Raw genomic sequence first — 23,090 nt, forward strand, 5'->3', positions numbered from 1 at the left:
TGCTGGCCACTCAGGAGGTGACACGAGGCTGGCTCCAGGGGATTATCAACGCTTCTTTGTTGGAAGGGGTTTTCCCTGCCGCCTTGAAAGAGGCAGTGGTGAGACCCCTCCTCAAGAAGCCCTCCCTGGACCCAGCTATTTTGGGTAATTATTATTTATTCAATTTTTATACCGCCCTTCTCCCGAAGGACTCAGGGCGGTGTACAGCCAAGGTAAAACAAACAGTGCAATATACAATTAAAATACGAATTAAAAAACTTATTACATAATTGGCCTAAAACTTTGGAACATATAAAACTAAAACCCATTAAAAATTAATAATAAAAATTTAAAACCAATAAAATTTAAGCCAGCCCCGCGCGAATAAATAAATGTGTTTTCAATTCGCGGCGGAAAGTCCGAAGGTCAGGTATTTGGCGTAAACCCGGGGGAAGTTCGTTCCAGAGGGTAGGAGCCCCCACAGAGAAGGATCTTCCCCTGGGGGCCGCCAGCCGACATTGCTTGGTGGACGGCACCCTGAGAAGTCCCTCTCTGTGTGAGCGTACGGGTCGGTGGGAGGCATGAGGTAACAGCAGGCGGTCCCGTAAGTACCCAGGCCCTAAGCCATGGAGCGCTTTAAAGGTAGTAACCAAAACCTTAAAGTGCACCCGAAAGACCACAGGTAGCCAGTGCAGTCTGCGCAGGAGTGGTGTTACGTGGGAGCTACGTGAAGCTCCCTCTATCACCCGTGCAGCTGCATTCTGGACTAACTGAAGCCTCCGGGTGCACTTCAAGGGGAGCCCCATGTAGAGAGCATTACAATAATCCAAGCGGGAGGTAACGAGCGCATGAGTGACTGTGCACAAGGCATCCCAATCAAGGAAGGGGTGCAACTGACGAACCAGGCGAACCTGGTGGAAGGCCCTCCTGGAGACGGCCGTCAAATGATCTTCAAACGACAGCCGTTCATCCAGGAGAACACCCAAGTTGCGCACCCTATCCTTTGGGGCCAATAACTCGCCTCCAACAGTCAGCTGAGGCTGCAACTGACTGAATCGGGGTGCCGGCATCCACAGCCACTCCGTCTTGGAGGGATTAAGCTTGAGCCTGTTCCTCCCCATCCAGACCCGTACGGCTTCCAAGCACCGGGACAGCACTTCAACAGCTTCGTTGGGGTGGCCTGGGGTGGAAAAGTACAGCTGAGTATCGTCAGCGTACAGCTGGTATCTCACCCCAAAGCCACTGATGATCTCACCAGCGGCTTCATATAGATGTTGAACAGAAGGGGCGAGAGAATCGACCCCTGTGGCACCCCACAAGTGAGGCACCTCGCAGCTGACCTCTGCCCCCCTGTCAACACCGTCTGCGACCGGTCGGAGAGATAGGAGGAGAACCACCGATAAACGGTGCCTCCCACTCCCAATCCCCCCAACCGGCGCAGCAAGATACCATGGTCGATGGTATCAAAAGCCGCTGAGAGGTCTAATAGGACCAGTGCAGAGGAATAACCCCTGTCCCTGTCCCTCCAGAGATCATCCACCCTGTCCCTCCACGCGACCAAAGCTGTTTCCATGCTGTATCCGGGTCGGAAGCCGGACTGGAACGGGTCTAGATAGACATCTTCATCCAGGTATTGGGGTAGCTGCCGCGCCACAGCACTCTCTACAACCTTCGCAACGAAGCGAAGGTTGGAGACCGGACGATAATTACCTAAAATAGCTGGGTCCAGGGAGGGCTTCTTGAGGAGGGGTCTCACCACCGCCTCTTTCAAGGCGGCAGGGAAAACCCCTTCCAACAAAGAAGCGTTGATAATCCCCTGGAGCCAGCCTCGTGTCACCTCCTGAGTGGCCAGCACCAGCCAGGAAGGACACGGGTCCAGTAAACATGTGGTGGCGTGGAGCCTCCCCAACAACCTGTCCACGTCCTCGGGAGTCACAAGATCAAACTCATCCCAAACAGACTCAACAAGACGTGCCTCCTCCCTCTCGCTTGGATCATCCCAATTTCGATCCAGACCATCCCGGAGCTGAGCGATTTTATCTATTGCTGTCTCCCATTTTGCATGGTCGACGGGGACTAGTATTCCCTGGCTTACTAATTTATCTAGTACCCTGTCAATCTTGGGTTTGAGGGCGAACGGGACCCTCCTAGCTTTTAATCTAATGGGAGCCACCTGGGGGTCCAAATTGAATGAAATGGGGGTCCCCACATACTTGCCCAGGCTGTCTTGAAAAACGTCCTCGAATTCCTTCAACAATTCGTCCTTCAGGTTGACTCCATTGCTATGGATCCTGGTTATGCCCATTCCTAGGGCTCGAAACCAGTCCAGTCCCAGTAAACCGAGCAGGTTTCCTTCAACGATGGTGATCGGCAGGGTTTTCTTGAATTGTCCATATCTTATTCTGACCGTTGTGGCTCCTTTAACGGGGATCCGGTTTCCCTGGTAGTCTTGCACTCTCAGCTTCTGGGATTGCAGCTGTCGTTTCGCGACTTCTGGCAGGTCCCGTGCGACCGTGTCCCAGGACATAATCGTGATTGATGAGCCGGTATCCACCTCCATTTTACACTGCACTCCTTCGATGTAGGTCTTAGTGAATATTTTCTTTTCTAGCCGTGTCGATGCGTGGCCCACTCTCACAGTGGTCTGATTCAACTTAGCGCCTTTTTTGAACTGACCAATCCCTGGCCGCTTCGCGGATCCGGCACCCTGTTGATTGGCCAGTTTGAATTTTGGGCGGGAAGGTTGAGAGGCTTGGCAGGCCTGAGCTATGTGTTCTTTCTTTTCACACCGCCGACAAATTGCGTCTTTGAACCTGCAATTCTGTCGTTGGTGTTGGCCTCCGCAACTCACGCACTCGTCCCGGTCGCCTCTCTCCGGCCTCCCAGTGTGGAAAACTTCTTCCGCTTCTTCACCGTCCGATTCGGCCTGGATTTCTTCGCTGTGGACTGGCGTTGCTTTCGCTGCGGCATTTGGCGTGTTCGGCTTCTGTAAGGTTTCCGCCGCTTTGGTGGACATCTCGTGTGCCCTGGCCTCATAGAATAGAATAGAATAGAATAGAATTTTTTATTGGCCAAGTGTGATTGGACACACAAGGAATTTGTCTTGGTGCATATGCTCTCAGTGTACATAAAAGAAAAGATACGTTCATCAAGGTACAACTTTTACAACACAATTGATGATCAATATATCAATATAAATCATAAGGATTGCCAGCAACAAGTTATAGTCATACAGTCATAAGTGGAAAGAGATTGGCGATGGGAACTATGAAACGATTAATAGTAGTGCAGATTCAGTAAATAGTCTGACAGTGTTGAGGGAATTATTTGTTTAGCAGAGTGATGGCCTTCGGGAAAAACTGTTCTTGAGTCTAGTTTTTCTGGTGTCCAGTGCTCTATAGCGTCGATTTCAGGGTAGGAGTTGAACCAGTTTATGTGCTGGAAGCGAGGGATCTGCAAATATTTTCACGGCCCTCTTCTTGATTCGTGCAGTATAGAGGTCCTCAGTGGAAGGCAAGTTGGTAGCAATTATTTTTCTGCAGTTCTAATTATCCTCTGAAGTCTGTGTTTTTCTTGTTGGGTTGCAGAACCGAACCAGACAGTTATAGAGGTGCAAATGACAGACTCAATAATTCCTCTGTAGAATTGGATCAGCAGCTCCTTGGGCAGTTTGAGCTTACTGAGTTGGCGCAGAAAGAACATTCTTTGTTGTCCTTTTTAATGATGTTTTTGATGTTAGCTGTCCATTTGAGATCTTGCGATATGATAGAACCCAGAAATTTGAAGGTTTCTACTGTTGATACTGTGTTGTCAAGTATTGTGAGAGGTGGAAGTATGGAAGGGTTTTTCCTAAAGTCTACCACCATTTCTACGGTTTTGAGTGTGTTCAGTTCCAGATTGTTTTGGTTGCACCACAAGGCTAGTCGTTTGACCTCTCATCTATATGCGGATTCGTCATTGTCTCGAATGAGACCAATCACTGTTGTGTCATCTGCGAACTTCAGTAGCTTAACTGATGGATCATTGGAGATGCAGTCATTGGTATACAGAGAGAAGAGAAGTGGGGAGAGCACACAGCCTTGGGGGGGCCCTGTGCTAATTGTACAGGTATTTGATGTGATCTTGCTTAGCTTCACCTGCTGCTTCCTGTTTGTTAGGAAGCTTGTGATCCACTTACAAGCCTGTTCCGGTACCTGTAGCTGGTTTAGCTTAGTTAGGAGAATGTCTGGAATGATGGTATTGAATGCTGAACTAAAGTCTACAAAAAGGACCCTTGCATAGGTCTTTGGAGACTCAAGATGTTGTAGGATGTAGTGCAGAGCCATATTAACAGCATCATCTGTTGATCTATTTGCTCGGTATGCAAATTGCAAGGGGTCTAACAGTGGATCCGTGATGGATTTCAGGTAGGAAAGCACTAGCCTTTCAAAGGTTTTCATGACTACAGATGTTAAAGCAACTGGTCTGTAGTCATTCAGTTCCTTGATGGTGGGCTTCTTCGGCACTGGGATGATGGTAGAGCGTTTGAAGCAAGAAGGAACATAACATAGCCTCATCCAGGGCTATCGCCAGGGTTAGGTTGCTTTTCGACAGCAGCCGCCTGTGTAGTCGGATGTCCCTGACCCCACAAATGAGTTGTTCTAATAGAGAGTCCTCCAAGTCTCTATACTCACAGTGGTTTGCGGCTTTCCTTAATGCGGCCATGTACACGCTTATCGATTCGCCCTCTCGCTGAACTCTTTGCCTCAACTCGAACCGTTGTACAAACTTTGATGGCACCGGCGCGTAGTTTGCTCGTAGCGTCGTCTGTAGCGTTTGCCATGGCACCAACTGTACAGGCGTTGGTTCCGACAGCGATTCGGCGGTATCGAAGACTTCTGGCCCACAGTGGCTCAGGAAGTAAGCGCGCTTCCGATTATCCGATACTCCTTGCAGTTTGTTAGCTTCGAGGAAACACTCGAAACGAGCCATGTACGACCCCCATTTCTCCTTGGCTGGGTCGAATGGCGCTGGCGGCGTATAGCTAGACATCGCTATGTATCCGCCCTTGATACTGGCTGGGTTTGAAATTACGTTGCTCCTTCAGCTCTTTTCCTAGTCTCACTGCCTTCAAGATCCCACCCTCGTCGCCAATGTTAAGTTCGGGCAATGACGAGGCAGGAGACGATACAAGTGACAACAGCTCTGTAGTTTATTGTGATCCCAGCAAAAGCCAACAGGCAAAAACCCCTCTTTAAATAGTATATTGGCTGAGGCATCAGCCAATCAGCAACGTGCATTTTCCCGCCCAAATTTCCCTCCTAAAATTCAAATACATTATAGGGACTTTGTAGGCCAGTGGTGGGTTTCAAAATTTTTTACTACGGGTTCTGTGGGTGTGGCTTGGTGGGCGTGGCAGGGTTTGGTGGGCGTGGCAGGGGAAGGATACTGTAAAATCTCCATTTCCTCCCCGATCAGCAGGGACTCAGGAGGCAGAGAATAGATGGGGGTGGGACCAGTCAGAATTTTTACTACCGGTTCTCCAAACTACCCAAAATTTCCGCTACCGGTTCTCCAGAACTGGTCAGAACCTGCTGAAACCCACCTCTGTTGTAGGCTGAGTTCAAGCAGAGGCTGAAGCAGGAGGTTGGACTGGATGACCTCAAGGGGCCTCCAGGCGGGACTGAATGACTGCGAGGGCAGCTTTGTGGCCGACTGAGCCTGTTCAGAGCAGTTGATCCTCCTGAGAGGAGGGGGGGGCGCCTCAAAGCTTGCCAAGGGCAGCCTCCACCTTCGGAGCTTTAGGCACCCCAAGTGGGCTGGGGAGGGCTCCAACTGGCCTATGGGCTCCAAAGTCCAGTGCTGGGGGTCCAGCAGTGCCCCTCCCCTTTCTGATTTTGTGAGCTTGCTGGCTGGCTCAGGAATTCTGTAGTTGAAGTCCCCCAGTTGGTTGGTCACAAAGGGGCCCTCTTTGTGACCCCTGGTTTGGAGGAGGCCAGGGCAATTCCCAGAGGAAAGGAGGGTGGGGGGGCATGGGAAATCTTGCCTGGGAAATGAGTGGGGCGAGGCAGGCCGTGGGGTGGGGGAGGCTGTTCTGTAACCCATCCAGAAGGTGAGCTGTTTTGCAAAGCCATCCGGATCCCCAAGGACGGCCCCTTGGCAACAAAGGGGCCCCAGGAGGCACCTGCCCTTCCCACCCACCGTGGGAAAAACAGTCCTAAACGAGACCAGCTGTGTTGTAACTCCAGCCACTCCTTTCTTCCGGGCAGGATAACCTGAACTCGCTACTCACCCAAGAGGAGATGGACTCCCTCTCCCATGCCTTCCAGCAGAGCAACATCGCACCCGGTAAGGCTGCCCACCTGTTCAGGACAGAGGTGGAGTCCTGGCAGGAAGGGGGGCATCTCATTCACTGGGCGGAGACCCTCCCCCACCTGCTCCAAGAAGTGTTTGATGCTGGGGAGGATTGGGGGGGGGAGATCGCTGGGGGAGGGGGGCTCCTGCAGGGGCTTTTTTGCCCTGGGGGAGGCCAGGCAGCAAAGTGGTCCCTCTAACCGTGACTTCGGGGGGGGGGTTCCACAGAGAGCAGCCTGAGCCTGGAGGACTTCTTGCGCTACAAGGGCCTCGGGGGGCAGCCCAGCAGCGAGGAAGAAAAGGAACGGCAGGCCCTGCAGTTTGGGGCCCTGGACCCCGGGCAGAAGGGCCACATCGCCTGGATGGACTTCCTCTCCCATGAGTCCCTGCTGCTGCTGCAGAGAACACGCACGCAGGTGGGGGGGGGTTTCCTCCCAAAGGGGCTGCAGAGAAAGAAGGAAGGAAACACACACACACACACCAATATCAGAGCAGCTCAGCTACCAGGCAGAGAGAAAGAGGCTTGTCCCAATCCTTGAGCTGAGCTGGGGGTGGGGAGAGGCCTTGTGAAGATCCACCACCCCCCCCTCTTGTGTAGGGAGAGGGGAGGGGGGCGTGGGAAGGGCGTCTGGCCCTTTTTCCCCTCGCCCTCGCCTAGAGAAGTCAGCAAGGCACCACTATCCTGGCAAAAGCAAGAAGATTGTGGGGGGGGGGTTTCCTGCCCCCTCCACGCGACCTCCTGCTTTGCTTCCCTCCCCAGGAGGGGCTGCTGCACCTGCTGACGGGCAAGGAGAGGGAGCGGGCGCGGGAAGCCTTCCTGGCCCTCAACCAGCAGGGGGACGGGCTCATCAGCCAGGACCAGAGCCGGCACTTCCAGAACGCTTGGTTCCGAAAACGACATCCGGGGGCAGCCTCCTCCAGCGCCAGGTAAGACCTCGGCAGGTGAGGGGTGGGTTACCTGGGCCCCTGTGGCTGGCTGGCCATCGGCAGGGGAAGGAAGCCGGTTTTGGCAGTTGGTTTTCTCCCTCCTGGCGAGCTGCCCCATAGCTCTCACAGGACTCAATCCACTCGGCCGGGGGTCTCCAAACTTGGCAATTTTAAGACTTAGGGACTTCAGCTCCCAGAATCCTTCACTTCTGGGAGTTGAAGTCCACAAGTATTAAAGTCACGAAGGTTGGAGACCCCTCACTTGACCCCGAGGGCTGCCAGGGCTGGGATGGACATCAAAGCAAGGCGGGAGGCAGCTGGAGACACAGCTGGACCAAGCAATGTAAGGCCACCATATGCCCAAGCCATCGGGCCATGTGGGTATCCTTGCCTTACGACCGGTCACTTAATGACCATTGGAAGTTACTATGGAGCCCCCAAAAGGTTCTTCAGACCCAGTTCTGAAGTTCTGACCGCTGCCTCCGCATCCCACAGCGACATGCCTGCATTGTGGTTGCTTGGCAACCGGTGCATTTCCAGCTGTTTGCAGTATCCCACAGTCACATGACTGCGATCTAAAACGTTTTTGCCCAAAGCCAGCCTTTATTCCGATTTCCATTAAAACAGCAATCGGTTTCATTTAACGACTGTTGTATTTGCTTAACAACCACCACAAAAAAAGTTCATAAAATGTAGTTGGTCACTTGATGACCTGCTTTACAACAGTTGTGATTTATGACCATAATTGCCAGGCTCAGTTTTGATTGACGGTCGAGAACTAACTGGATTCAAGGCAGAAGGGACGCCTGGTTTCTTTGTGGGGGAGGTCACCCTGATCCCCCCAGCTGAGCAGCACATGTGGATGAAGCCTTTGTATTCCCCCCCCCGGCCCCGAATGCTGGGATGACTTGTGGCCAATTGGCTGTTCCGGTCGGCCTCTCTCCGGACTAGCCCCCCCACCCCCTAATCCTGGGCCCGGGTCTGTGTGTGGCTCTCTTTCAGGGCCAGCCAGGCGGAGCCTGTCTCTGAAGGCAACAGCCAAAAGCAGGAGGACAAAGAGCTGCCCAGAGACGAGCCAGGGGAACCAAGGTAGGTGCCGAGACCCTCCCCAAAAGATGCCCCGGGGCTTCCAGTGAGGGGTCCAGCCAAAAAAACCTCTGGATGTCCACACTCTCCCTGGATTGCAACATCTGGAGAAGGGCTCTCTCACGTCCCCTACAGTAAAAGCTTCCCCTGCGTTGTAAGCAAGCCAAGTTCCTTATAAATCGGAATACTAAGGAAAAAGGAATGGACTCTACCTGGAGAATCCAGGATAGCAACCCCAGTACTGGTATGGAGCCCCAGCCAGCCCCATTGGCCGAGTGACCTGAAGTGAGGAAGGTAGAGATACGGGGTTCTTCTCAGTGCCACCTGACTGTCCTCCTGGTACTTTCCATCTGGGGTGCTTTTAGCTGTAGTGCCAAGACGGTGCCCCCTTTCACCAGCCCTGTGGAAGGGTGCAGCTTTTCCCTAAGTCAAGAAATGCAGAATTTAAGCAGCCTTTTGCGTTAAGGACACTGGGTAATGTGAGAATGACTTCAAAGAGGTATTTCTTCATCAGGCCAATGAAGTCAGATCTTTGCGGATGTATGGATTTTAACGGTATTTCTTTTTGTTTGTTTGTTTGTTTGTTTGTTTACATTTATATCCCGCCCTTCTCCGAAGACTCAGGGTGGCTTACAGTGTGTAAGGCAATAGTCTCATTTTATTTGTATATTTACAAAGTCAACTTATTGCCCCCCCAACAATCTGGGTCCTCATTTTACCTACCTTATAAAGGATGGAAGGCTGAGTCAACCTTGGACCTGGTGGGACTCAAGCCTGCAGTAATTGCAGGCAGCTGTGTTTTAATAACAGGCTTCTTACAGCCTGAGCCACACCGCGGCCCTTCTATTCCTGAAGGATTCCCGGCAGTGAATCATAAAGCTTAGACCGGGGGTCCCTAAACTTTTAAGACTTGTGGAAAGTTTAGACCTGGAGGGGGGGGGGTCTCATCAACTTATGAAGTGCTTTAGGAGGTGCTGTGGTTCCATATTGAATATTAGGTGGTTATCCTAGCACCCCCCTTCCTAGCAGTGAGAACAATAAACCATCACTGTGGGCTTTCAAGAAGAGACTGGACAGCTATTTGTGTGGAATGGGATAGGGCCTCCTGCTTGAGCAGGGGGTTGGACTAGAAGACCTCCAAGGTCCCTGGTTCTGTTATGCTGAGCCAGGACAGGCTTGTCAGCCAGTCCAGAGGCCAACATTTCGTGAGCATCATCCCCCAAAGGTCCTCCTGTACTTCTAGCCACACGTGGAACGCCTCTCTTCCTGTGGCCGCTTCTTCCTTTGGGGTCTGCTGGCCAGAGGAGCGGGTGCTGGCAATCAGCTCAGCCTCGTTAGGAATTGAGATGAGGCACCGGCGTTGCCATGGGAACAGTTGGCAGCGCAGCACGGGCTGTGAATCTTCAGAGGCGTGGGAGAGATGGCACCTGGCTCAGCCGGCAGCCGTGGTCAAGGAGGAGGCAGGCGGAGAAAGGGATTCCTGCTGGAGCTGCGAATCTACGGTTAGGGAGGGACCCAAAGAAGGCTAGACTGCCCCACCGCCCAGTTCCTTCTGCCACCCACCTGCCATTTGCATTGTGGGCACTCCTCACCCGGCGTTTAGGATGCATCTTCCTTCGTCTCGGTGGTGATTAATCAATCAAAGTTGAATCAAAGTGATGGCTAACCTTTTTGCCGTCACGTGCCAAAAGTGGGGGTGTCACACACACACATGCCCACACCCATAATTCAATGCACCCTGCCCCGCCCCTGTGCATGCGCATGCGGCCCACTCTCACGCTCCCCCCGCTTTTGGCACATGATGGCCCGGTGGGCCCGGTAGGCCTATTTTCGACCTCCTCAGGCTCCAGAGGCTTTCTAGGGGCCTGGGGAGGGTGAAAACAGCCTTCCCCCCCCCACCTCCTCAGAGGCCCTCCGGAGGCTGGAAATGCCCCGTTTCCCGACTTCTGGTCCTACCGGTCAAGAAGAGTCTCCTTCTTAATCAGAGGTTTGGACTAGAAGACCTCCAAGGTCCCTTTCAGCTCTATTCTGATTGAGGGGCATGTTGTGTGCTGACGGAGCTCAGGGTGTTGATTTTTCCTTAAATTACCGATATAAGGAGTCTGGTAGCACAATTTCCAACAAAAGAAAACATTAAAAAGTTTCTTTTTATTAAAAAAACCCTCTGCCTCTTAAGGTATGCTCCCGGGGGAGTGTGTGGTGTGTTATTTTCAGTGTTTTCGAGATGCACTATTTGTGAAATGCTTTTCTTAAAGAGAGGGGAGGGAGGGAGGGAGATTGCAAGAGTGGGGGATGGCACCAGGCCAGTTGCAACTCTGGCCATGCACCCGTCACCTCAAGCAATGGGGCATCACTCGGATTGGGCACTTACATTCCTCCCCCTGCTTGTCAGAGGGACTGGAGCCAGCCTCCATCTGGCTTCTGGTTGTCCCAAAACTGCTTTTTCAAAAGATAATTTGATTTTCTTGTTTTTTTTCTTCGAAAACCTTTCATTTCTCATCCCGGAAACCTCTTCAGTTCTGACTGACTTTATTTCCCCACCAGTCAGTTAGAACTAAAGAAACTTCCTGGATGAGAAGCAAAATGTTTTCAAACAAAAAAAATTAAAACCCAAGAAAGTCCAGTTGGCTTTTGGAAAAGCACTTTGGAGACAACCTTGACCTGGAGGGTGGAGGCTCTCCAGAGACGCTCAGTCACCCTGGTTGTCTCCTCTTTTGCCCCCAGCAGAACCGTCACCTGGCCGGCCTTTTTGAGAGAAAGCACCATCTACATCCTTGCTGCCCGGCCCAACAGTGCCGCCATCCATCTCAAGCCATCGATGTGAGGCCGTTGGGCAGAGCCGGAGAAGGCCGGATGGGCCTCCTTGGATGAGCTTCTTGCCATTGAGACAAGACACTGGACCGGCTGCCCCAAAGTGCTGGAGGCCCCCCAGGAGCTGCACACACACCCCCAGGACAGTGGCAGGAGGGCTGAGGGAAGCCCCTTTGCCCTCCGGGCTCTGGACATCCTCCACACTCTCTCTCTCTCTCAGTCCCTGCAGCCTCCCTGGGCAGAGGACCAGAATGCCGGCTCCTCTCTGGGGAGCCCAAATGCCAGAGCTCCCAGGTTTCCTCCGTTTCCCCTTTGGTTTTGCCGTTTGTTCTGACCAGCTGGAGGGACTCTGAATGTGGATATTCCGGATATTCCGACAGCATCCCGGCCTCTGGAAATGAAACTGGAGCATCCGGTAGCCCCTCCCCTCTTCACGGCCAGGCCAAGCCAAGAGTTTTGTGACTGGCCAAGATGGAGGGAGCTCAGCAGCTCAGAGAGAGAGAAACCGAGGCCAGCATCCCTGCAGACTCTGGTTTCTGGCTGGCCACCGCATGCTGGGTTGTTTTGGCCCCCCAGGTCACCAAATGCCATTCACCCTGGAGCTTCTGGGCGGGGCCTTACTGGGAACAAGCTTCACCCACTGCAGCCCCCTCCCTTCATTGCTCCTTTGCCATTCGGTCTTCCTAGGGAGCAGTTCCAGGTTTTGAGACCTGTGTGCTGGCCCAATCTGGCTCCCAAAGAGAAACCGCCTTTGCCCCCTTGGAGAATGCCAGGTCTACCCTGGCACAGTCTTCCAGGAGCACATTCAGCGGTTGCATTCCCCCCCCCCTCCTCTCCTTCCCTCGCCAGCCCAGGAGGAGCTGATGCCAACCAGAGGAGCCGGGACTTTTTCATGTTCCAGTAAGAGCTGCTTTTCCTGCAGAGAGCACTGCCCTAGAGCTCAGCCCCAAACCTCCCATCCTGCTGGCAGAGAAGATATCTCCTGCCAGGGCAGCAGCGTTGCCAGCCAGTGAAGCCCCTTCCCCCCACCCGGCTTGTCTGCACCCGTGAATCAAAGGGCCCCCCCCAACATGATTCATCCCTGCGTTTCCTGCCTCTTGGCGGTTTGAAGAGTTGTGGAAATTATTGAGGGAGGGGTAGGGACTTAGAAACCTTCACCATCTGCATGTAAATAAGGGTGGGGGGCAGATTGGATTCCCAAGTTCCTCGGACACCACCACCACCCGAGCCAAGGGGCAGGGCAGGCCCTGTGATCAGGTTTCCTCTGTAATGCTCCGTTTGAACATAGAACATAGAATAACCGAATTGGAAGAGACCTATGAGGTCTTCTAGTCCAACCCCCTGCTCAAGCAGGAGATCTTAGGTCATCCCAGACAAATGGCTGCCCAGGGTGTTTTGGAGCACCTGTGACTTCTGAAGGAAAGCTGCTTTGGCTTTGGCGGCTAGTTCTGCAGGTCCTGCCTGAAGATGAACCCCACCCCCTCCCGAGGGGGACCCCTGGTGAATCCCCGGCTGAGGTCCTGGCTGACCCGGTGGGCTTAATCCCGTCTGCAGCCTGCCTGCAGTGGCCATTCTCATTTTGTGGGAGAAGCGGAACCGCTGCTTCTCCTGGCAGAATCCCCATGGGGCTGGGGTTCGAAGGGAAGGAAAACTTCAGATCAAAGCCATACGATCGTCCCAGGCCAGCAGCAAAGGAAATCCTGGCTTATTGGGAAGCAGCTGGTTCCTTGGGGTGAAGTTAAGTGGAGGGAGTGGGGGGAGTCTCCTTCCTAGCAAGGCTGAGCCTTGTGTAGAACAAGGGGGTCAAACTCGGTATCATTGAGGGCCGTGTCAGGGTTGTGTTTAAACTTGGGGGGGGTGGCCAGCCCAGTGTCACTCATGTCAGGGGTGCCTCTGGCGTCCCGAGGGCTCTGCCAGTGAAAATGGGCTCCTCCCAACCTCCGTTTTCGCTGGTGGATGGTTGCAGGAGGCCGTCGAGCTCGGGAGCCCATTGTCGCTGGCAGAGGCACCGCAAGCCGGTCCTTCACTTTCCGGGGTGGCCCCACAGGCCAGATCTAAGCACCCCATTGGCTGGATCCAGCCCTTGAGTCTGACACCCCGGATGCAGAAGGTCAGAGGAAATTCTAGGTGGTTTGCCTGCCTCCCCATGACCCCGGTGGAAATCTGAGATATGGGTAGTCCTCCTTTAGTGACAGCTCAAAATTACAAGGGCACTAGAAAAGTTGACGTTTTTCCCATTCTTCACACTTATGGCCGTTGCAGCATCCCCCTGGTCACGTGATCAAAATTCAGATGCTCGGCAACTGACTCATGACAGTCGCCGTGTCCTGGGGTCACATGATCCCCTTTTGTGACCTTCTGACAAGCAAAGTCAACGGGGAATTCAGATTCACTTAACAACCATGTTACTAACTTAACAACTGCAGCGATTCACTTAACAATTGTGCTGAAGAAGGTCATAAAATGGGACAACGCTCACTTAAGAAATGTCTCGCCTAGCATCAAAAATTTCGGGCTCAATTCTGGTCATAAGTCGAGGACTTCTTCTCTTCTGCTGCTCTTGTGAAGGGGTGTCCATAGGACATGGTCCGAAAGTCAAGACGAGAGCCAGAACGGTGTGATTCCGCATTAAAGCAGGTGGAGTTTTGATCCCCCCCATGGTCAAAATGGCCACTCCTAAGCCATCATCCTGTGACCGGAAGCTTCTGTCTCCCCAGGAAAAGTTACTTTGCCTGGATGGGGGTTTGAGCCCCTTGTGCCGCCTCCTCTTCCTCCTTCCAAGAGCCATGTTGCCGGATGAGGCGACAGCCACCTGTCCTCCAGGGCAACCAACCAAAGCCAAGCATGCCCAGCACAGCCAAGGCCTTGGTGGCTGGTCCCATCTGTCTCTCCAGGGAGACTCCCTGGGATTCTGAGACCAGAAGAAGAAGAGCCTCTGCCTGAATGTCTACTGAGATTCTCCATCCTCTGGTCATGGTTGTCCCAGAGGTGTTTTTTCCAGAAGGCAACTGGGCTCTCTTGCTTTTTTTCCCTTTGAAAATGTTTCGCTTCTCATCCAGGAAGCTTCTTCAGTTCTAAGTGACTGGTGGAGAATGGAAGGATTTAGATTCGTTGCAGTCACCTGGTCTTTAGCACTCTGGAGTTTGGTCATTAGCTTTCAAGCCATTGAGGCAGAAGCTTGTCCACCCCGAGGACACAAAGGGAGCATTGGGATCTATGCAGTGCAATGCAGCAAGACATATGCAGACCTATCTGTTGCGGAAACAAAACAACCATTTCACAAATGCAACACAGAAGAACAAACACATCAGGAGAAGATTCAGCAGTTCAAGGTGAAGTCCACTCTTCTGAAGAAAGCAGAGTCCACATTCTGAACTTAGAGGACCCCCCCAGTTTGAAAGAGGGACCAAAGAAGCCATCTGTCGTATCCCACCCCCCACTCCGACGAACAAGTCAAGGAAGTCCATGGCAAACTTGGCAACAAAGCCTCTGCAGCTTGCCAAGTCCCTTCGAGGTTTATCAGGGCAGGCAGGAGTCCAAGTTGTGACTTCAGCGATAGGGTCCGGTATCAGCAAACTCAATAAGACTTTGCTTGACTCAAGGTTGGAATGCCAAAAGCAGATCCTTTATATAGGCTGTGGGGTGTGGCTCCATGACTCAGCATTTATCCAGGCCTGCCCCACCCCTCCTTCTGCTGGCGTTGTCTCTCAGATCTCCGGAAGTGAGGGTCCTCCCACACTGAATTGTCTTCAGCTGGATCTGCTGTCAGTAATTCCAGCACCTGGCTGCTTCCTGCTCACACGCTGTATGAGTGAAGTTTATCGGGCTTGTCCGTTCACTCCTGGAATCCTCTCCGGGCATGGGGCCAGGGCCAGGGGCTGGAGGCATGACAGGTCGTTCATCTTCATTATCAGACTCTGAGTCTGATATGGAGACGGGAGGGGCCCGGCTGAGGAGAGGAGGGAGGACGAGTCACAACACCATCCATGTAAAAATTGAAGAGCCCTTCCTCAGCAGAGGGAGAGGGATACGACCAGGGGTGAAATGCTCCCGGATCAGACCGGATTGCGCGATCCTGTAGCTATCGTGGCCGGTAGTTTGAATTGTGGCTGGTAATTCAGCTGTTGTAGAAAGATGAGACTCAAGCCAGCTCTTCAGGGAAGGAAAGGTTTATTGCGCAGGTTCAGAAAGCAAAGCAGTGCAAAGGGTCTGAACCCTGAAGGGCGTATCATTAGACATATTTATACCCTTACTATACGTATACATTTCCTGAGCTAACATAGTTCCATATATGGTTATATTCTATACGTCCTTATTTTAGCAACTGGAAAAGTACCAGACAGTTGTGACCGTTACGTGCAGATAAGAAAACAGGATATGGCTCTTGGTCAACATCTTCAAGGGGGGACAGGAAACACCTGGCTAATACAGCAGTTTCTCCTAACTAGTCTAGGTCCACTTCCCAGCGATCCGGTAGCGATGGCGGTGCAAAGTTCCGCCCACCCGCCCAGAGTGTCAGTACTTCCTGGTTTTAACCAAGAAGTAATGTGGTTTTTTACCTGTTTTGCGCATACACAAAAGGTCTGCACACGCCTGTGATGTGTGCACGGGGCACTTGCAGTTCCAACCGGTAAGGAAGGTAAGTAGATTTCACCCCTGGATACGATCCCACCCATCTCCTGTTTACAACAGAGTCCTTTCAGCGGTTCCATTTCCACTATTCAGGTGACCCTGAGGGCACAGATAAACCTCCCAAGTGGCATCAGTGTTTCTCAGAGAGAGCACTAACAACCAGAGGACTGCAAGGAATATAAATCCTTCCATCCTCCACCATTCAGTCAGAACTGAAGAAGCTTCAGAAGACACCTAGAAGACGCAAGAGAATCCAATTGCCTTTTGGGGGAAAAGCATCTTTGGGAACCCATTTCCTTTGGTGAAACCACTGGGAGCTGTTCCAGCCCAAGTGAAACTCCTGACTTGGGATGGTTTGATGTGTCTGGAGCAGTGGTTCCCAACCTTTTCTTGTTTGAGGCACAACCTTTTCTTGTTTGAGGCACCCTTGGAAAGCCTTTCAAAAGTTCCCGGCACCCTTATAAGGAAATAGATATTTAAAATCTCCGTAGCTCAAAAGTTCCCGGCACCCTCAAAAGATCTCACGGCACCCCTTAGTGCCGCGGCACACTGGTTGGGAACCACTGGTCTGGAGGGTCCTCAGTCCGCCCCGAACCGGATTGCCCTGGACGAAGAGAGCACCCAGGCCTCTTCTCTTGATAAGAGCCCCACAAATGTAGGAGAAACTGGAGACCAGCTGGCCTGCTGAGCCTGGGATGCAGAAGACAGGCAGGTGTTCGTTGAAAAGGTACTATATGGCCTTCCTAGTGCACCCCACATGTTTCTGGAAGCCCCTTTCAGGACTGAGGAGTCCCCTTTTTCATCAGATTCCCCAGAGATGCCTAAATCCATGGAACGGACCCCAGGCTCCGCACCCCTTCCCCTCCCTCTCAACGGCTCCTGTTAATTCTGTAGTAACACAGCCCAAACTCTGTGATATGAATAAATTATGGACATGACTTTGTCTTCTTGCAATATTATTGCTGGGGTTGCATAATTTAGTGGGTGTTATTTTGTGTGTGTGATTTATTCTTAACAAGCTATCCATTGAGTGTGGGACGAATTTAGACAAGAATCCTGGCCATCTTTCATGAGATTTCACACGGTCCGGGCTGGTACATTTTAATCTCATCTCCAGGGAGCAAAGAACAAAACCCAAGATTACAGCTTGAAATAAATGAGGAATTTTTTTACACTAGTAGCATGTTATTTGTGCAAATGTTTATACAAAGTTAGTTATACAATTAGCCACAATAAGATATTTACTAGAAAAATCCAGAGCAAGAGAGAAGGTCAGTTGCTCTTCCTAATTTGTAAAGGAGTTTAGGACCATCTGCTCCTTTTTAAAGAAAGAAAGAGAGAGGAAGGAAAAGGGGAAAGAAGAAGAGATCTGAAGTCTCCATGCTTTGAGGTGAGCTTCCCAGGGCTTCTTGGCTTCACCCGCTACCAAAGAGATTCTGCATTCCATGATACGCCAGAAAGGAAAACCAACATTTTAACGAATCTGCTTTTTAAAACTTAATAAACATAGAAAAGAACTCCTTGGCCAATTCAGACATTGTAGAAAAGGAAGAAAGTGATTTCCATCCAGTCCTGGATTTGTTCTGGCCTTTTTCCTATTGGTTTTTAATTATGAAAATCAGTGTAAAAATTTGTGGGGGGCGGGATTCACAAGTGGTGCAATGAAGATTTTTGCTGAACTTTCCGTTTCTACTCAGTTTGGGATATAAAGGCTTAGGATCTCAGGTCATTCCTGGAATGTTGGTTTTCCACACACAGATGCTGGCTTCCCAGGGGATTCGCCTTGCATCGGGGGGGGGGTTTACATCTCAACCGTTGGCATCTTGAGTGAACCAGGCAGGACTTAGGAAGCCTTCGTGGGGTTTTGTCTTGGCCTGTTACAGTCAACACAGACATGCGTTGCAGATGGGACAGTGTAATTGGGGCACGACGGCTCCTTTGGTGACCTGGTCCCAGGCCATGAAGGCCTTGAGTTGGATTTGGAAGCAAACCAACATCAAGTGCACACACATCAAGGGCATAAGTAGTACCCAACCCAAAGCTGAGCAAAGGCCACAATGGCTACCTGCTCCTGGAGCAGGAGTCATGAGTCCAGCAGGGGAGGAGGGGGGGCAGACTACACATCCGGTCTGTTGGGGCAAAGCAATCCCATCCAGGTTCAAAGATGGTAAACCCCCAGATACGCAGATACGCTCCTCTAGTCAGGCTTTAGTTGAAGCCTATTGTCTCCCATCCCCACAGCCTCCCAACCCCACCGGAGGGCATTGCTCACTGCCTGGGAGGGAGACGCACACCTGGCTTTGATTCACACCTTGGCCCCAGCAGCTTCAGGTAGATGTTTAAAAGGAGCAGAGAGGAAGCGCCGAGCCTGCCGTGCATCACAAAGCAAGGCGTGCACAGGTTGGACCTCTCACTCATTATCAACACCAATTGGGGCTGGTCCCGGAGGAAGGAAGTGTAGCAGCACAGACCTGTGCCTCCCCACCCCCACCCACCCCACCCCCGCAATTCCTGAAGCCGGCTCTCCAAATCCTGGCAGGAGCAACTTCCCACTTTAGAAGGACTTTGTGGATTTGGGGAACCAGCGCTTTCTTCCTGAGCCAAAGGGAAGGGGGAGGAACAAAGGGAGGGATTTAGCATAGGTTTCTTCTCCCGCCCCCACCTCCACCCCTGGCTATGGAGGGAGGGGCAGGGCTAAGCCCGCTGGAAAAGCTGCCCAATTGCTGGACTTCTCCAAGGTCCTGGAACCTGGGTTGCAAAGCGGCCACGACCGCTTCCAACATTTCTGACCAGCTCTCGCTGTCTCTGGGGGTGGGGGGGAAGGAAAATTATAGAGCCCGACTTCCAAATCATCTGGACATTTTCCATGCTACCCTTGAGCTGAATGGATTGCACTGCGAGAGGACAAATCAGATGAGTCGGATGCGGCTGAGCATTGTCAAGGCAAAAGGCCCTGGAGGGTGTTAAAAGTGGGCAACTGGTGCCCTCTTCAGAATCCCCCAAAAGCTCTTCTCCTCCCTCTTCTGAGTTTCCTTTAACTTCGTTGAAGTTGTCTCTGTTGGTGGAGGTTCTGCTTGAAGTCTTCCTTCGTGGGAAGACCAGGTGGGAAGAATAGAATAGAATAGAATAGAATAGAATAGAATAGAATAGAATAGAATAGAATAGAATAGAATAGAATAGAATAGAATAGAATAGAATAGAATAGAATAGAATAGAATTTTTATTGACCAAGTGTGATTGGACACACAAGGAATTTGTCTTGGTGCATATGCTCTCAATGTACATAAAAGAAAAGATACCTTCATCAAGGTACAACATTTACAACACAATTGATGGTCATAGGGTAAAATTTAACACTTAATGATACAACACTTAATGATAAGCATAGGGTACAAATAAGAATCAGGAACAATCAATATCAATATAAATCATAAGAATTACCAGCAACAAAGTTACAGTCATAAGTGGAAAGAGATGGGTGATGGGAATGATGAGACGATTGATAGTAGTGCAGATTCAGTAAATAGTCTGACAGTGTTGAGGGAATTATTTGTTTAGCAGAGTGATGGCCTTCGGGAAGAAACTGTTCTTGTGTCTAGTTGTTCTATTGTGCAGTGCTCTGTAGCGTCGTTTTGAGGCTCGTCTTGCAGAAAACTTGGGCACTTAGAGTTGAACTGACCTGATGGCGGATGATTGATCTTTTTTTCCCTCCCTCCCCACCTACTATGACACTGTTTTTCAAGAACACCTGGCAACTTTAGATGCATGGACTTCAACTCTTAGGATTCTGGGAACGGATGTCCACACAACTTAAAGTTACCTGGGTTGAGAAACACTGAAGTATGTTATACTATGCCATCTTCTTCATTTGCCCTCCATGCACGAGCCTCCCTCTTACGCTGGCACAATACCTCTGCCTGGTGCCTCACTGAGTACTTTTAATTCTGGAGACCGGAAGTCAAGAAATGTTTGCAAAGAACTAAACTGCCATCTGGTGGCTACTCAACACAAAATTACACAGAAGAACTATACAAGAATGAGCTTAACATCCCTGATAATCACAGCGGGGTGGTCACTGACCTTGAGCCAGACATCCTAGAATGTGAAATCAAATGGGCCTTAGGAAATCTGAGCAACAGCAAAGCTAGTGGAGGTGACAGTATTCCAGCTGCGCTATTCAAAATCTTAAAAGATGATGCAGTAAAAGTGCTATACTCAATTTGTCAACAAATTTGGAAAACTCAGCAGTGGCCACAGGATTGGAAAGGGTCAGTTTACATTCCAATTCCAAAGAAAGGCAATGCCAAAGAATGTTCAAACTATCGCACCATTGCACTCATTTCACATGCTAGTAAGGTTATGCTTAAAATCCTACAAGCTAGGCTCCAGCAGTATGCGGATTGAGAACTACCAGAAGTACAGGCAGGATTTCGAAGAGGCAGAGGAACTAGAGATCAAATTGCCAACATACGCTGGATCATGGAGAAAGCTAGAGAGTTCCAGAAAAACATCTACTTCTGCTTCATTGACTATGCTAAAGCCTTTGATTGTGTGGATCACAACAAATTGTAGCAAGTTCTTAAAGAGATGGGTGTACCAGACCATCTTATTTGTCTCTTGAGAAACCTGTATGCGGGTCAAGAAGCAACAGTGAGAACTGGACACGGAACCACTGATTGGTTCAAAATTGGGAAAGGCTGTATACTATCACCCTGCCTATTTAACTTATATGCAGAGCACATCATGAGACAGGCGGGGCTGGATGAATCAAAAGTTGGAATTAAGATTGCTGGGAGAAATATCAACAACCTCAGATATGCAGATGACACCACTCTAATGGCAGAAAGTGAAGAGAAACTAAAAAGCCTCTTATTTATTTATTTATTTATTTATTTATTTATTTATTTATTTATTTATTTATTTATTTATTCATTCAATTTATATACCGCCCTTCTCCCGAAGGACTCAGGGCGGTTTACAGCCAAATAAAAACAGAGTTACAAAAATTAAAAACAATTTTAAAATCCAAATTCAATTAAGGCCGAAATGAATAAAACAGTGATAAGACCATAATAAAATCCACATTTAAAATACGTTAGGCCAGCCCTGCGCGATAAAACAAGAAGGTCTTTAACTCGCGTCGGAAGGTCCGGAGGTTGGGGAGTTGGTGTATCCCCAGAGGCAGCTCGTTCCAGAGGGCAGGAGCCCCCACAGAGAAGGCCCTCCCCCTGGGCGTCGCCAGTCGACATTGTTTGACTGACGGTACCCTGAGGAGGCCCTCCCTATGCGAGCGCACAGGTCGCTGGGAGGCTATTGGTGGCACCAGGCGGTCCCGTAAGTAGCCCGGTCCTATGCCATGGAGCGCTTTAAAGATGGTAACCAACACCTTGAATTGCACCCGGAAGACCACCGGAAGCCAGTGCAGCTTGCGCAGGAGAGGTGTTACATGGGAGCTTCGAGTCACTCCCTCTATTACCCGCGCAGCCGCATTCTGGACCAGTTGGAGCCTCCGGGTGCTCTTCAAGGGGAGCCCCATGTAGAGAGCATTGCAGTAATCCAGGCGGGAAGTGACGAGGGCGTGAGTGACCATGCATAGGGAATCCCGGTCTAGGAAGGGACGCAACTGGCGTATCAGGCGGATCTGATGAAAAGCTCCCCTGGCGACGGCTGTTATATGATCTTCTAAAGACAGCCGTACATCCAGGAGGACGCCTAAGTTGCGAACCTTCTCCATAGGGGCCAACGACTCGCCCCCAACAGTCAGCGATGGCATCATCTGGCTGTACCGGGATGCTGGCATCCACAGCCACTCAGTCTTGGAGGGGTTGAGTCGAAGCCTGTTCTTCCCCATCCAGACCCACACGGCCTCCAGACACCGGGACATCACTTCAATGGCATTGTTGGGGTGGGTTGGTGTGGAAATGTACAGCCGAGTATCATTTTGTTTTGTTTACATTTATATCCCGCCCTTCTCCGAAGACTCAGGGCGGCTTACAGTGTATAAGGCAATAGTCTCATTCTATTTGTATATTTACAAAGTCAACTTATTGCCCCCCCAACAATCTGGGTCCTCATCAGCGTACAGATGACATTGCACCCCGAAACCACGGATGATCTCACCTAGCGGCTTCATATAGATGTTGAACAGAAGCGGCGAGAGAACCGACCCTTGTGGCACCCCGCACATGAGGTGCCTCGCGGCCGATCTCTGCCCTCCTGCCAACACTGTCTGCGACCAGTCAGAAAGATAGGAGGAGAACCACCGATAAACGGTGCCCCCCTCCAGCCGCCGCAGCAAGATACCATGGTCGATGGTATCAAAAGCCGCTGAGAGATCTAATAGGACCAGGGCAGAGGAACATCCCTTGTCACGAGTCCTCCAGAGATCATCTACCAACGCGACCAATGCCATCTCCGTGCTGTACCCAGGCCGGAAACCGGACTGGAACGGGTCAAGATAGACAGTTTCATCCAGGTACTGAGGGAGCTGATGCGCCACCACACTCTCAACAACCTTCACCACAAAACGAAGGTTGGAGACAGGACGATAGTCTTGCTGGATCCAGGGAGGGCTTCTTGAGGAGGGGCCTCACCACCGCCTCTTTCAAGGTAGTAGGGAAGGCACCCTCCATCAAAGAAGCATTGACAATTCCCTGAAACCAGCCTCGTGTAACCTCCTGTGTGGCCAGTATCAACCAGGAGGGACACGGGTCCAATAAACATGTGGTCGCATTCAGCCTCCTCAGTATCCTGTCCATGTCCTCGGGAGCCACAGTATCGAACTCTTCCCAGATGACATCCTCAAGATCTACCTCCGTCATCCCGCCCGAATCTACCCAATCTGAGTCCAGCCCATCCCAGATGTGAGCGACTTTATCGTGCAGATATTGTCCGAAATCCTCAGCACGCTCTTGATGCGGGTGAAGGAGAAGAGTGCAAAAGTTGGCTTGAAACTTAAGAAAACTAAGATCATGGCATCCGGCCCTCTCAATTCCTGGCATATAGATGGGGAAGAAATGGAGGTAGTGACCGATGTTATTTTCTTGGGCTCCAAGATCACCGCAGATGGGGACTGCAGCCAAGAAATTAAAAGAGGCTTGCTCCTGGGGAGGAAAGCTATGGCAAATCTAGACAGCATACTAAAAAGCAGAGACAACACCCTGCCAACAAAAGTGCCTATAGTCAAAGCCAGGGGTCTCCAACTTTGGTGCCTTTAAGACTTGTGGACTTCAAATCCCAGAGTCCCTCAGACAGCAAAGCTGGCTGAGGAACTCTGGGAGTTGAAGTCCACAAGTCTTAAAAGGACCAAGGTTGGAGACCCC

The 23,090-nt window shown here is 51.0% G+C and overlaps 1 protein-coding gene across 3 annotated transcripts in view; it reads left to right on the forward strand.

Moving 5' to 3' along the window:
* The window catches only part of PHF24 (PHD finger protein 24), a 36,395-nt gene extending 19,689 nt beyond the window's left edge, over positions 1 to 16,706 (forward strand). For 2 of the 3 annotated variants that reach the window (XM_058172451.1, XM_058172454.1), the window contains 5 exons: positions 6,228 to 6,306; positions 6,541 to 6,728; positions 7,073 to 7,239; positions 8,242 to 8,328; positions 11,050 to 16,706. In XM_058172451.1, coding sequence (XP_058028434.1) covers positions 6,228 to 6,306; positions 6,541 to 6,728; positions 7,073 to 7,239; positions 8,242 to 8,328; positions 11,050 to 11,149 — 621 coding nt within the window. In that variant the 3' untranslated portion in view covers positions 11,150 to 16,706. The remainder of the gene's footprint in view (positions 1 to 6,227; positions 6,307 to 6,540; positions 6,729 to 7,072; positions 7,240 to 8,241; positions 8,329 to 11,049) is intronic. The other variant, XM_058172452.1, reaches the window with a different exon arrangement.
* The last annotated feature ends 6,384 nt before the right edge of the window (positions 16,707 to 23,090 follow it).

The sequence above is a fragment of the Ahaetulla prasina genome, chromosome 2 (assembly GCF_028640845.1).
Source record: "Ahaetulla prasina isolate Xishuangbanna chromosome 2, ASM2864084v1, whole genome shotgun sequence".
NCBI lineage: Eukaryota > Metazoa > Chordata > Lepidosauria > Squamata > Colubridae > Ahaetulla > Ahaetulla prasina.